The 12,997-nt window shown below is 43.6% G+C and overlaps 1 protein-coding gene across 1 annotated transcript in view; it reads right to left on the bottom strand.

Annotated features, from left to right (window-relative positions):
• Chpt1 (choline phosphotransferase 1) overlaps nt 1–12,997 on the bottom strand; it is a 30,661-nt gene that overhangs the window by 16,641 nt on the left and 1,023 nt on the right. The window contains exons 3-5 of the mRNA XM_013019052.1: nt 12,803–12,995; nt 2,969–3,116; nt 2,312–2,453 (exon numbers count right to left, since the gene is read on the bottom strand). Coding sequence (XP_012874506.1) covers nt 2,312–2,453; nt 2,969–3,116; nt 12,803–12,995 — 483 coding nt within the window. The remainder of the gene's footprint in view (nt 1–2,311; nt 2,454–2,968; nt 3,117–12,802; nt 12,996–12,997) is intronic.

Below are 12,997 nucleotides of genomic sequence, written 5' to 3'. Positions count from 1 at the left end.
TGTTGGGACATTATCAGGGTATGGCCTTAGTCCCCAGGCTGTTACCAGGGAGGATGATCAAAAGGAGTACAGTTTATTACCAGTACATAATAAGAAAGGTTTACAAGCAATGGAGAATGTTGTGACAATCTGAGTAATATTTTATCTGCTGAATCAAAGCAACATCAGGGACTGTATTTTAATAAGTCAAAATTTTGCTTTTATTTATTTTTGTGCCTGTGCTGGGTCCCCAGGGCCTCATGGTCTAGCTTTTTGCTCAAGGCTGGGACTCTAACACTTTAGTCATGTCTCCACTTCTTCTTCTTTTTTTTTTTTTAGCAAAGTGGAAAAGCATATTTAGCAGCTTAAACATACCCACGAAACAACATTTCCAAAGTATATTATGAGATTGTTTAGCCTGGTCTCTCATGCCTATTTTCAGATACTATAAAAATTAAACCTCCAAATTGACAGATTTTTCAGGAAATTCATCCTGGCTCCATTTGCCAGCATTTCCAGAGGGCTGGTGCTTGGCCTTCACAAAGGTCCTTCTTGTAGCAGGACCATCAAACTATCCTCTTCAGTCCCCCATGGCACTTTTATTTGGGTAAAGTTAAAAACAAATAAACCAATATACCACTTAGGAGAAATGGTTAGACTCCATATTTAAATGGCTGAGCCCCTGGGACACCTTCTTTGCCACTTCAGCTTGGAGCTTATCCACTCAGCCATTTCCCTATGGTTCTAGTACTTTCCTTACTCTTCTGACTGGAATGCTCTTCCCTAGCTGTGTGGCAGGGACTCCTTTTTGCGCCTCCAGTTCAAGGCTCTGAGCTGGAAGTAACTAAATGTAGACGTTACAGTAAGGCCAGAAATACAAACTAATTCATTTCAGAAAGGTTATTTATTTATTTATTTTGCAGTCCTGGGGCTTGAACTCAGGGCCTGGGCACTGTCCCTGAGCTTCTTTTACTTAAGGCTAGCACTCTACCACTTGAGCCACAGCACCACTTCTGGGTTTTTCTGTTTATGTGGTACTGAGGAATTGAACCCAGGGCTTCATGCATGCTAGGCAAGCATTCTACCACTAAGCCACCTTCCCAGGCCCCAGAAAGATTTTTTAATGAAGTTAAGGAATCAAAAAAAAAGTATGTGAATAATCACTAAATAATAATGACAATTAGCCATTATTTTATTACTCCACTTTCTCATAGCAAGTTTAACAAATAAAATGCAGTAGGCCATGCAAGGCTGCTTTTCTATTTTGTCCTATCTTAATCTACAGGGAGTATGGTTTGTGAGTTTACATAGTGACCTTAAATTTTACCTGGGAGTGGGGGGGAGGGGAAAGGGGGTGATCCTTAGGCCCTCGACAGGTATTTAAGAAATCAGCTTAAAGCTCTCTTACACTAAATTCAACATGCGGCTTTGGTGCTCCTGAAAACCTAAAGCAAGCCATGAAGAGTGGAGGATCTACAAGCCCAAGGCCTGAGTTTTAATCCTGGTCCACCACTACTACGGGCAGCACATTTGTACAGTGGAGGCAGTACCCTCCTCACTCGGTTAACGTCTTACACGCAGGTAAGGCACTTGGTGCCCAAAACCTGCCAGGAAATGCTAAGCAGGCAGTAGCTCCAATGATTCCACCACTGAGAGGCTTCCCTCTGCTAGATGGTCCATGGCTTCCAGTTTCCCTTGTTGATCAGTAACAAAGAGTTTTCTCAGAGCTTGTTTCTCCTGTGCAACAGTAAAACAGAACCAGCGGTGGTGGGAGGCCAAAGCTGAGGATGCACGGAGAGCCGGGCAGCTAGGGGGGAAGAGGGGACAGTATTCCTGGGCCGGAGCACGAGGCCAAGCAGCACCCACAGTGTAATGTGCAGCTCGGGCATGTGCAGGAGCTCCACCTCACCCGCCAGTGGCCACCACTGCCCCTTCTTGGTGACTGTGGTCCATGGGGTCCCCACCCTTTTTGGACAGTTGATGATTTGACCAAAAAAAAAAAAGGCTTTGAACTCCATATCACATTATTTATTATATGAATCAAACACTGCTTATTTAAATATATCATATCCTTTGTTTTCTATAAGATTCACATCTTTCATGTTTCCCTTTTCTGTCATTTTTTTCTTAAGTCTGGGCTAGTAAGCTGGAGAAGAAAAATAGTGATTGTCAAATAATGTAGCTATCACATGTGGAATACCTAAAAGACTTCAGTAAAAGGTGCAGCCTTTATAGACAGTCCAATAAATTAGAACTTCCTCCTTTCATATAGACAAGTGCCAAACAGATTGTGAAATTGAATAAATGTACAAACTTATAAAAACATACTTACTTTCCAAACCTCAACACTCCTGAAACGTAAGTCTGCCAATGAGCACAATAAAACATAAACATCCCAATAAAAGAGCAAAAAAACAACCAGTCAGGATGAGTTCCTAAGCGAACAGCAATTGAAGCTCCAACGGCCATAAATACTGAAAGAAACAAAATTTAAGAACCATTGAGATATAAAAATAATCAATGACATAACTGTCCTGTGCTGTTTAGAAATACAGGGAATTTTAGGAGGCATGGTCCTGGCATTAAAACAAGGAATGCTTAACAAATTAATTTTTTTTTTTTGGGTCCGGTCGTGGGGCCTGAACTCTGGGCCTGGGTGCTGTCCCTCAACTTTTCAGCTCAAGGTTAACGTTCTACCACTTGAGCCACAGCACCACTTCTGGCTTTTTTCTTTTTGCTTATGTGGTGCTGAGGAATTGAACCCAAGGCCTCATGCATGCGAGGCAAGCACTGAGCCACCTTCCCAGCCCGAACAAAATAATTTTTTGAAAAATTGTTCCCAAATTTCTATGTCTACAAAAAATTGACCAAACAAGCAGCTCCCTTCATTTCAGTTTATAAGCTATCAGTGCAGAAAACAAACAAGCAAAAAACAAAAAAAAACACTACAGGAAGAATAATTTTAAAAAACAACAACAATGTAAGTTACCTGTGGAGAGAGAGTCACAACCATGGTCAAAAAGTTCTCCTAAGGGAGAACAAGAGTTTGTTCTTCTGGCTTGCTTGCCATCAATAGCATCCAGTGACTGGTAGATAAAGAGTCCCAGGGCACATAAAAGGTACGTCCAGTATGGCGCCTAAGAAGAAAGGGAAACAACAATGATGGGTAAGTGCCAGTAGGCTAGCTGGTCCCTGAAAATCGCCCCACCTAAGCCAATCAACACACTTTGTGTTTACATTTTGTATCACAGCAGTATGCTCCAACGAACATGCATAATCCCCCTCCTTTCAGAGAAGCAATGAGACAGAGGAACTGCTCTAAGTCACAGACTTAAGTCACAGACTCTAAGTCACAGAGTCTCGAGTTGTGAGAAGCAGAGTCAAACAGCTGAGCCAGGCTCAGGACTCTCATTTTCATTCCTAGTTCATGGCTCATTAGCTTTTTCACTCTAGGCTGGCTCTCTGTCTACCATTGGAGCCTGACTTCCAGTTCTGTCTTTTTGCTGGTAATTGGAGTCTCACATGGCCGGGCGCTGGTGTTTCACATCTGTAATCTAGCTACCCAGGAGGCTGAGATCTGAGGAGCGAGGCTCAAAGCCACCCTGGCCAGGAAGTCCATGAGACTCTTATCTCCATTAAACACCAGAAAACTGAACGTGGTGCTGTGGCTTGAAAGTGGTAGAGCACTCACCTGAGCTGAAGAGCTGAGGGACAGAGCTCCCAGGCCCAGAGTTCAAGCCCCACAACTGACAAAAACAAAAAGATCTCATGGTTTTTCCTGCCTGGGCTGGCTTTGATCCATAACCCTCAGATCTCAGCCTCTTGAATAGCTAGGATGACAGGCATGAGCCACCTCAAAATATGGCCAATTTTATTTTATTTTTTTTAATTTAATTTAATTTTATTTGTGAACATACTGTACAGAGGGGTTACAATTACATGGGCAGGATAATGCGTACATTTCTTACCAAGCATTAATATAGCCAATTTTAAAGGCAATCTTCAGACCTTCACGTCCACTCATGATATAGGACCAGAGTTTGAAATTACTCTCCCACCTTATATAACCAGAAGAGTATTAGCAACCACAGTTCTACGACTTGGCCGGCAGCCTGTGATCCTGAGAGAAGAGGATCAGCTCCGGGAGCCCGTGACGGCTCCAGCTTACTGCCGCTTCCGGGTCATGGTGTGGGAAGGGACTCACCCAGCTGGGTAAGCAGGCTGTGTTGAGGGGGTATCAGAGTTAAGGAAGGTCGAGGGAGGTAGGACTTGTGAACTCTTCAAACCCACAGGGTTTGTGGAGGGCTGCAGAAGGTGTCCTCTGAAGCGCTGGCTGTGAACTGACCTATGTCTGAATGAGACAGACATGCTAGCAGCAAGGCCAGGAAAAGGAGCACTGAGAAGCAGAAGGTCAAATTGTTTTGCCCACACGTGGGAGGAGTTCATGTTCCCACTAGGCAGAGAAGAAAGACTTTGTAATATCCAGGGCATTAGGCAGAGATCTCAGATGTACACTGCTTTAGCAGTGGTCAAAACGTAGCTCTAAAGGCTTTTACAAGACAGCCCGAACAAAAGCTAGTCTTAAAAAGGATCCAAAAAATTCCCTATAGGTTAACCAGAGCCAGCATAAAGTATATGTTTGATAAAAACCTAGCACGCCCAGTCAAAAACGACCAGTGTTATGGACAAGCAGGAGACTATAACTTACAAAGACAAAATTAACCAAAACAATCAGATCCAGGAATGTGAGAAATAACAGATATAGCAGACAAGGCCAGTAAGTTATTACAAATGTGCTCCTCATGCTCAAGAAGGTAAAGGAAAACATGACAATTATAGAGTAATAGAAGTGTCAATGGAAATCTCTACAAAGGAGCTCACTCATGGGTGGTCAGGGGGCAGCATGTGGAGAAGAGTCCAGGGACAAGGTATCCCCTTCCAAGGCCACGCCCCCGGAGACCTACTTCTTCCAGGTGGACCTCTTCATCCTCCATCTAGCTAGGAATTCATCAGTGGGCTAACACATTGAAATTAGACCCCTCAGGACCTAATCAACTCTCAAAAGCTCTTTAGATCACAATAAACCAAGTCCTTATCACACAAACATTCAGGGGATCTTTTTGTATTCAAAGCATAGTATCTGATCAGCCTAGAATGCTGCATCTTGGAGAGAAGGACAGCATAACTGTTAAAGATAACATTAGAGCTGTGTTTGAGTCTCTGGCTCTCTTTTCCAGTAACTGTGGGGTCTTGAGCTAGGCATTGAACCTCTTGAAGCCTTAAGTGCTTGAACTGTAAGTTGCCTTGTCTGTACCTCCAGCTGTATCTAATGAAAAACGTAGAATTTTTAAAATACAAAGCAAGCATATAGTGCATGCTCATTGTTATGTTGGAAACTATTAATAGCAAAATACTGTTTTCCTTATTTTGTTTTTCTGAGATAGGGTCTCACTGTGTAGCTCAAGTGATCTCCAACTTGTGGTCCTCGTGCTAAGATTGTAGGTGTGCAACTAGTATACTTATCAAATATTAACTTCTATATGGTTTGTATAAAAATTCTACAAGTATGGGGCTGGGAAGGTGGCTCAGTGGTAGAGTGCTTGCCTTGCATGCCTGAGGCCCTGGGTTCGATTCCTCAGCACCACATAAGAAAAAAGAAAAAAGCCGGAAGTGGTGTTGTGGCTCAAGTGGTAGAGCGCTAGCCTTGAGCTGAAGAGCTGAGGGACAGCGCCCAGGCCCAGAGTTCAGGCCCCATGACTGGACCCAAAAAAAAAAAAAATTCTACAAGTACTCAACCAACTTGATCATCCCATTCTTCAATCTTCCTAAGTAAATAGAACTTTGCTTTAAATAAAAACATAAAATTTTCAACATTTGTTAATATGAGAGGCTCAGTACTAATGCAAGCACTACTAATTGCATAAAAGGATACAAAAGTCTTTTATTTAAAAGGAAGGTAATATAAATTAGGAATAACGTAAGAACAGAAGGAACTTGAGTTATGAACATAAATGGTAAAATATCGCATTTTACTACTTCAACGTATTTTCAAACTGGACACTATGAAAGGCAGGCGAAAAGCAGAGCCAAGAGTACAAAAAAAAACGCGAACCAAAACGTAACTTACCTGGAATTTTTTCAAAGAATGCTAAAATGTTGTGCAGGGAACAATTCTGTTAACTAGCAAGTTTTTAACCTTTTTCCTACTATGAAAAAAATACATTTCTTTAATGAGAAAAGCAAAGTTTAATTCAAATGATTCTAAATTGCCAGTTGTGATTCTTAAAATTTCTGATTGCAAGAATATTGTAGAGGTTGGGAATGTGGCTAAGTGTTAAAGAGTGCTTGCCAAGCATGCATGAAGCTCTGGGTTTGATTCCTCAGTGCCACATACACAGAAAAAGCAGAAGAGGTGTTGTGGTTCAAGTGGTAGAATGCTAGAATCTTGAACAAAAGATGCTCAAGGACAGTGCTCAGCCCTGAGTTCAAGGCCCAGGACTGGCAGAATAAAAAAAAAAAGAATCATTGTATATTAAAGACCAAGGGACACTGCTAAAGGAGGGTTTTGTACCTAGTCAGGTGACATTTTATTTTTTAGAGAACTCATGGTATTTCTAGTAGTTCTAGAAAGTGTATCAATGGTCCGGTTGCTGTTGACCCTCTGACTCACCTAGTGCCCGTGATATGCTGATTTTTTCCCCTGGGAGTCTGTGAGAGGCAGGGCACTTCCTTGTTTGCAGAGGTGGATTCCCGCCCCCATGGCTTGGCCAGGCTCCAGAGCAGGTTAGGGAAAAGATCGGAGCAGGAAAGGGAAGATCATTCTGTCAAGCCAAACAGAATGGCCTCAAGGTTTACTAGTTACATTCGGGATCTTGGGCCTCAGCTCAGTTTAGGGCTAGCACCGAGATGACCTCACTCACTTTCTAGGAGAGAGAGCAGGTTGTGATTGGGACAAAGGAAATCAGATGTCACCGGCATTTCAGAACCAGAGGGCTGCCTTGTGATCTAAGAAGGCCGATTTTAAAGGGTGGCTTCCTTCCTATTTTTTTCTGTGAATAGTTCTGGGTTTTCTTCCTCCTTCAGTACTTTCTAGAAGAGTTCTTGCTGGAACTGGGCTAAAGGGAACAGGAGAGTAAGGGCCGTGGCCCAAATCTGCCATCAACAGGGATTGCATTAGGTGCTCTTACCATCCATTCTGTCCTTCAACTTCATAAAACCCAAGTGTCTGGATCCTTATGTCCCAGAGATCAGGGTTTCAGGAATACAATTACTCATTCTTCCTATGAATCAGAATGTTATGTTTCATCAACACTTGAGCCAGGATATTAAAGGAGAAACGGCTTATGCCTTATCAAAGCCTCGTCCCACATTATCTGAAGGGTTTCTCCACAGGTGGGTGGAGGCCAGGAGGTACTGCAGCTGCAGAATTTCCAGAGCATTTGCTTGTGAGGTCCTGCAAGGGTCTCCTTTAAATATGGATGCCTGAGTTTACACTCCTGAATCTCTGTGCTACTTCTAGAAATTCCATCTTCTGCAAGCCAGCAGGTTACATCTTATTTTTAAATATGATTTTGTTATTATTAAAATGTTATAAAGAAGCGTAAATAAGTCAGGTACTCTGTACAGGTTTGGTTTGGTTTGGACAATGTTACCCTGCCCAAAATGTTATCCCCTGCCCCAAAGTCACACAGTTCATTTTCCACATAGTATATACTGAAGACCATGCTTGCATTTGTTCACTCTTCTTCTCTCCCTTTCTATGCCCCCCATTTATCCTCTTAAAAAAAATCCCAATAGCAAAAACAAATACCACCATTACCACCACCACTACCACCAAAAAACCCATGTTTCCATTTCCTCAAATTCGTTTTGATAAACAGTATTTTTTAAATGTTCGGAAAAGTTACACTTTTGGGTTCCTCCTTCAGTCTGTACGTGAATGCCTGAAGTCCTGTATAGCTTATCATGTCCAGAGAAAACATGTGCCGTTTGTCTCTGTGAGCTTAGACCTCACTTAACATGATTTGTTCCAGATCCATCTATTTCCCCGTAAATGACATCATCTTACTCTTTCTAATGGATGAGTAAAATTTCATTGTGTATATATATGACAATTTGATGATCCACTCATCTGTTGTAGGCCATCTGGGCTGTTTCCATAATTCAGTTATTATGATGAGTGCAGAAATGAATACAAGTGTTTTTACTATATTCAGACTTGGTAGATGCCCAAGGAATGGTATGGCTGGGTCATAGGGAAGTTTGATGTTTCGTTTTTTTGAGGACCCTCCAAACCTCCATCTAGAGTGGTTGTTCTAGTTTACATTCCAACCAACAGTACATTAGGGCTCCCTTCCCCCCCCATCCTTGCCAGCCATAGTTGTTTGAATTCTTGATGTTGGCCAACCTAACTTGTATTTATTTTAATAAGAAAGAACACTCCCTTTTAAGACTTATTAATAAAGGAGAGGAGAAAATCTGCCTCCTGTTCATTTGCCCAATACTTGCTTATTTGCCTTAAATTTAGCCAGGCCAAACAACTAGTAAGTATTTAAGAATAGTAATACCTAGTAAGAATTGAAATAACATCTCTCAACATTATACTGCAACATCATTCATTCACACAATCAATAACAAACACCAAGAATTCAAGAACCTGCTAGCACTTGCTTGATGCAAGGCATTGCATTAAGTATGAGAATTATTCAAATGAACAATCACTGTCTGAACTTGAAATCTAGTAGGCTGTCCTGCCCAGAAAGAATACACATAACTAATATAAAAAGGAGAAGTTACACTGGGCGCACGTCGCTCAAGCCTGTAATCCTAACTACTCAGGAGGCTGAGATCTGAGGATCATAAGTATCCAGTATATGTTAGTTGTTATTATAACAATCAACAAGTGGCTGATTTAATTTGGGAGAAAGAAAACACATTAGAAAAGGTAGTGAATTGGTAGTTAGAATTGGGCACTGAACAATAAGCCTGGAGCAGTAGCTCACCTAGCTACTCAAGAGACTGAGATCTGAGGATTGTGGTTTGAAGCCAGTTGGGAGACACAAATCCAAGAGACTCATCCCCAAGAAAGCAACAAAAAGCCAGAAGTGGAGGCATGGCTCAAGTGGTAGAGTGTTCCTCTTGAATAAAAATGTCCTCAACAAGGCAAGGCCTGAGTTCAAGGCCCATTGCCAGAACTAAAAGAAAAAAAGAAAAAGAAAAGAAAGATAGGAAGGTAGGTAACTAAATAAGTGAAGCAGGTGAAAAGAGAAAGGAAAAAAGAAGAGGGAGAAGCAGGGAAATCCTTGTCATAGCCAAGTATTTCAATCTGGCTAGAGTGACAGCTTTAAAAGTATTTCAAACTTAATGGAAACCACTTTCATCAGTCTCCCTTTATCCTCAGTTATGTCCTAGAAATAACTCTGTCAAGTCTGAAAAGGTACTATAAATTCTTAAGTTTCAGGCCAGGTTAAAGTATTTAATCTCTCTGGGCCTCAATTTTCTCTTATGAGAAAGTAAATTGCTGCTAGCCCGGGCACAGTGACTCTTACCTGTAATCCCAGCTGCTTGGGAAGTGGCCATTAGGAGGAATGCATTCTAGGCTAGCCAAGGCAAAGAGTGAATGAAACCCCCATCTCACCCAAGAGACATAGGTAGAAGGATTGTGGTCTGAGGCCAGCCCTAGGAAAAATGCAAGACCTGCTCTGAAAAACAATTATAGCAAAGAAAAGAAAGGGGGGGGGTTGGCTGGGGTATAGCTCAAGTAGGAGAGGTCTTGAGTTCAAACTGTAGTACCACCAAAAACTATAGTAATACCAAAAAAAAAAAAAAAGAAAGAAAAGAAGGGAGAGAAGGTAAGAAGGAGAGGAGGAAAGGAGAGAGAACAACAAGGGGGAAGGGGGAAAAGAAGAGAGGGAGTGGGGTGATAGAGGACTGGAGAAAGGAAAGAGGGATAAAGTGGGGAGGTAGAAGGGGAGGGAGGACAGAGAAGAAGAAGAAAGGGAAGGAAAGAGGAGGGGGAGGAGGGAGGGAAGAAAGGAGGATGGGAAATATAACTGTTTCTTCAGGGTGGATGGAGACTCAGGAATACATCAAGGGTGGGAAGGTCATTCTGGGAAGGGGAACTTGCCAGTTTTGCCGGGTTGCTACGGGACATACAGAGAGATACAAGAGTGGAGGTGCAACTCTCTTATACCATTGCATTATACAAAAACTCAAGTGTTCTTCCTGCACACTGCAAAGACAAAAGAGCAACTGCAAATGAGAAGATAGCAACAAATAACAAAAGGAATATGAGCTTTGAATTCTAAGCAACTTAGATGGGCATATCTACTTGTTTTGTTACCTTAAGTCAAGAGCCAGAAGTGGCTATGATCTTTATGTTATTGCTGTCCTTTTATAAAGCAAGCATGATACTTTAATATGTGGATGAGGAATTTTAATTCACTAAGCAAATTCCACATTTATCTGCATATGTCATTTGGTCTTCACAGACTCCTTGTAAAATTGCCTGGCAGGCATTATATTCTATTTTCGACATGAGAAAACAGATCCAGTAGGTGTGCTGTGACAGAGAGAGAGGGGAAACCAAGTCCCCACTTCCAAGTCAGCCCCTGCCTCTGGGAATTCTGGAAACAGGCAGCAGAATCCCCCAAACTACAACAGCATACTTTTTACAAACAATATGGAAATGCTGATGCAATATCTGCTAAGAAAGGTATAATAAATATATGTCACCCATTTGACCAAGAAGCATAACCTGACTTACAGAATTGTAACTCACCTTTGTATTAATGATGATGGTGAACATGTCATCGATGAGCAAGATATTTAAAAATTGCTAAGCCAGGTGCCAGTGGCTCCCATCTGTAATCCTAGCTTCTCAAGAGCCTGAGATCTGAGGATAGTGGTTCAAATCCAGCCAGGGCAGGAAAGGTGGTGAAACTCTTATCTCCAATTAACCACCAGAAAACCAGAAATAGTGTTGTGGCTCAAAGTGGTAGAGCTCAAACCTTGAGCTCAAAAGCTCAGGGACAGTGCCTGGGACCTGAGTTCAAGCCCCACGACTGACCCCCCTCCCAAAAAAAACGCCACAAAACACAAAAATTGTTAAAAGGCCATTGTATGAATGTAGAGCATGAAGTACTCTCACTGTATTCCTGGAATCCAACCGTAATCTCTTTTAGCCTTCTGCAAGACCTGTACTCTAATGTGATGATACAGATACTTCATGAGGAAGTGGCGCCGTGGCTGAAGCGGTAGCGTGCTAGCCTTGAGCTGAAGAGCTGAGGGACAGCGCCCAGGCCCAGAGTTTAAGCCCAACAACCGGCCAAAAAAAAAAAAGGAAAAGAGAGACATTTCACGACTTGGGCACAGAAAAGAAAGCAACGTATGGGATATGCTATGTAGTAGGTACCTCACCTCCTTTCCCTCTACAGGGCGTCTCCTCTCACACTCAGTACCCATGGATGCTCCTGATGAAAAACTGTCCAAAGTCCATATTTCTTACTTTGAACACAGGTCAAATACAATTAATACTAATAAAATCGGTTAGCTTTTATGATCCTTGGGTGTCAATAAGGATTATTGATTTAGATTGTTCTTGTGTGTGCCAGGAGTGGAGCTTGAATCAGGGCTGGATCGCTAGCCTTTAGCTGTTTGCTTAAGGCTGGCACTGTACCACATGAAGCACAGCTCCACTTCTGACTTTTTGATGGTGAACTGGAGATAAGAATCTCATGGGCCGGGTGCTAGTGGCTCACGCCAGTCATTCTAGCTACTCAGGAGGCTGAGATCTGAGGATCATGGTTCAAAGCCAGCCTAGGCAGACAAGTCTGTGAGCCTCCCATTCCTATCTCCTACTAACCACCAGAAAACCAGAAGTGGCCCTGCAGTTCAAAGTGACACAGCACTAGCCTTGGGCAAAAGAGCTCAGGGACTGCACCCATGGCCACCTCCCATATCCCCCCCACAAAAAAAAAAAAAAAGAATCTCCTGGTTTTTCCTGGCTAGTTTGAACTGCAATCCTCAGATCTCATCCTTTTCAGTACCTAGGGTTACAGGCATCAGCTATGGAGGCTTGTTTTCTGAGGTTTTGTGTGTGTGTGTGAAAGAGAAAAAGTTATGAAAGGAAGTAACTTCCTCTTAACAGTAACTTATCTTCGATCAGTGCTACCAGTAATTTCAAAATCACTAGCAGAACCTTTGAGAAACAGATGATTATCAAAGTATCCAAAGTGCATCTTGGGTTTGGCCAACCCAGCCAGAGTCTTTGAGTCAGGCAGGGTGGAGAGTGTGTGTGTGTGTGTGTGATCTGTGTGGATCTGTGTGTGTGTGAGAGATCTGTGTGTGTGTGTGCGATCTGTGTGTGTGTGTGTGTGTGAGATCTGTGTGGATCTGTGTGTGTGTGAGAGATCTGTGTGTGTGTGTGAGATCTGTGTGTGTGTGTGTGAGTGAGATCTGTGTGGATCTGTGTGTGTGTATTCAGTCTCCAGTGTGCATAATACACAAGGCCACTCCACGGGAGCGGGGGGGGCGAACAGACGCGCCTCCTGTGTCCCCCAGGATGCTGTGGGCGGACAGGGGACAAGGACAGTGACCTTGACAGCCCCTCCACGGCCTGGGGGAGGCTGGGGGACGGTCAAAGGCCTGAAGTAGAGGCCAGGACGGCCTCCGGGCAGCCTGGGGGGGGGGAGGCTCGGGGTGCCCCCCCCACCCCGAGGGTCTCCCGTCCCGCCCCTCCCCTTCCCAGCGCCCCTAGCGACTCGGTGTGCCGGGCGGGGAGCCGGGGCGGCCGGGGACGGCCGCCGGCCGGGGCGGGCCGTACCTCCTCGGTGACGGTGGGGCAGTAGGAGACGAGCAGCAGCGTGGTGACCATGTTGACGGCGAGGCCGATCAGGGTGATGGTGTTGGGCGCCATCCAGAGCGGGATCCACTGGAGCAGCCAGGTCCAGTAGAGCTGCAGCGGCGGCTCCAGCAGCGAGGCGCCCGCCGCGCAGTAGCGGTGCTCCTCCAGCCGCCG

This window comes from Dipodomys ordii, unplaced genomic scaffold, assembly GCF_000151885.1.
Source record: "Dipodomys ordii isolate 6190 unplaced genomic scaffold, Dord_2.0 Scaffold3, whole genome shotgun sequence".
Lineage (NCBI taxonomy): Eukaryota > Metazoa > Chordata > Mammalia > Rodentia > Heteromyidae > Dipodomys > Dipodomys ordii.
The sequence above is the reverse complement of the archived record's forward strand: the minus strand, read 5'-3'. Positions and strand labels throughout refer to the sequence as shown.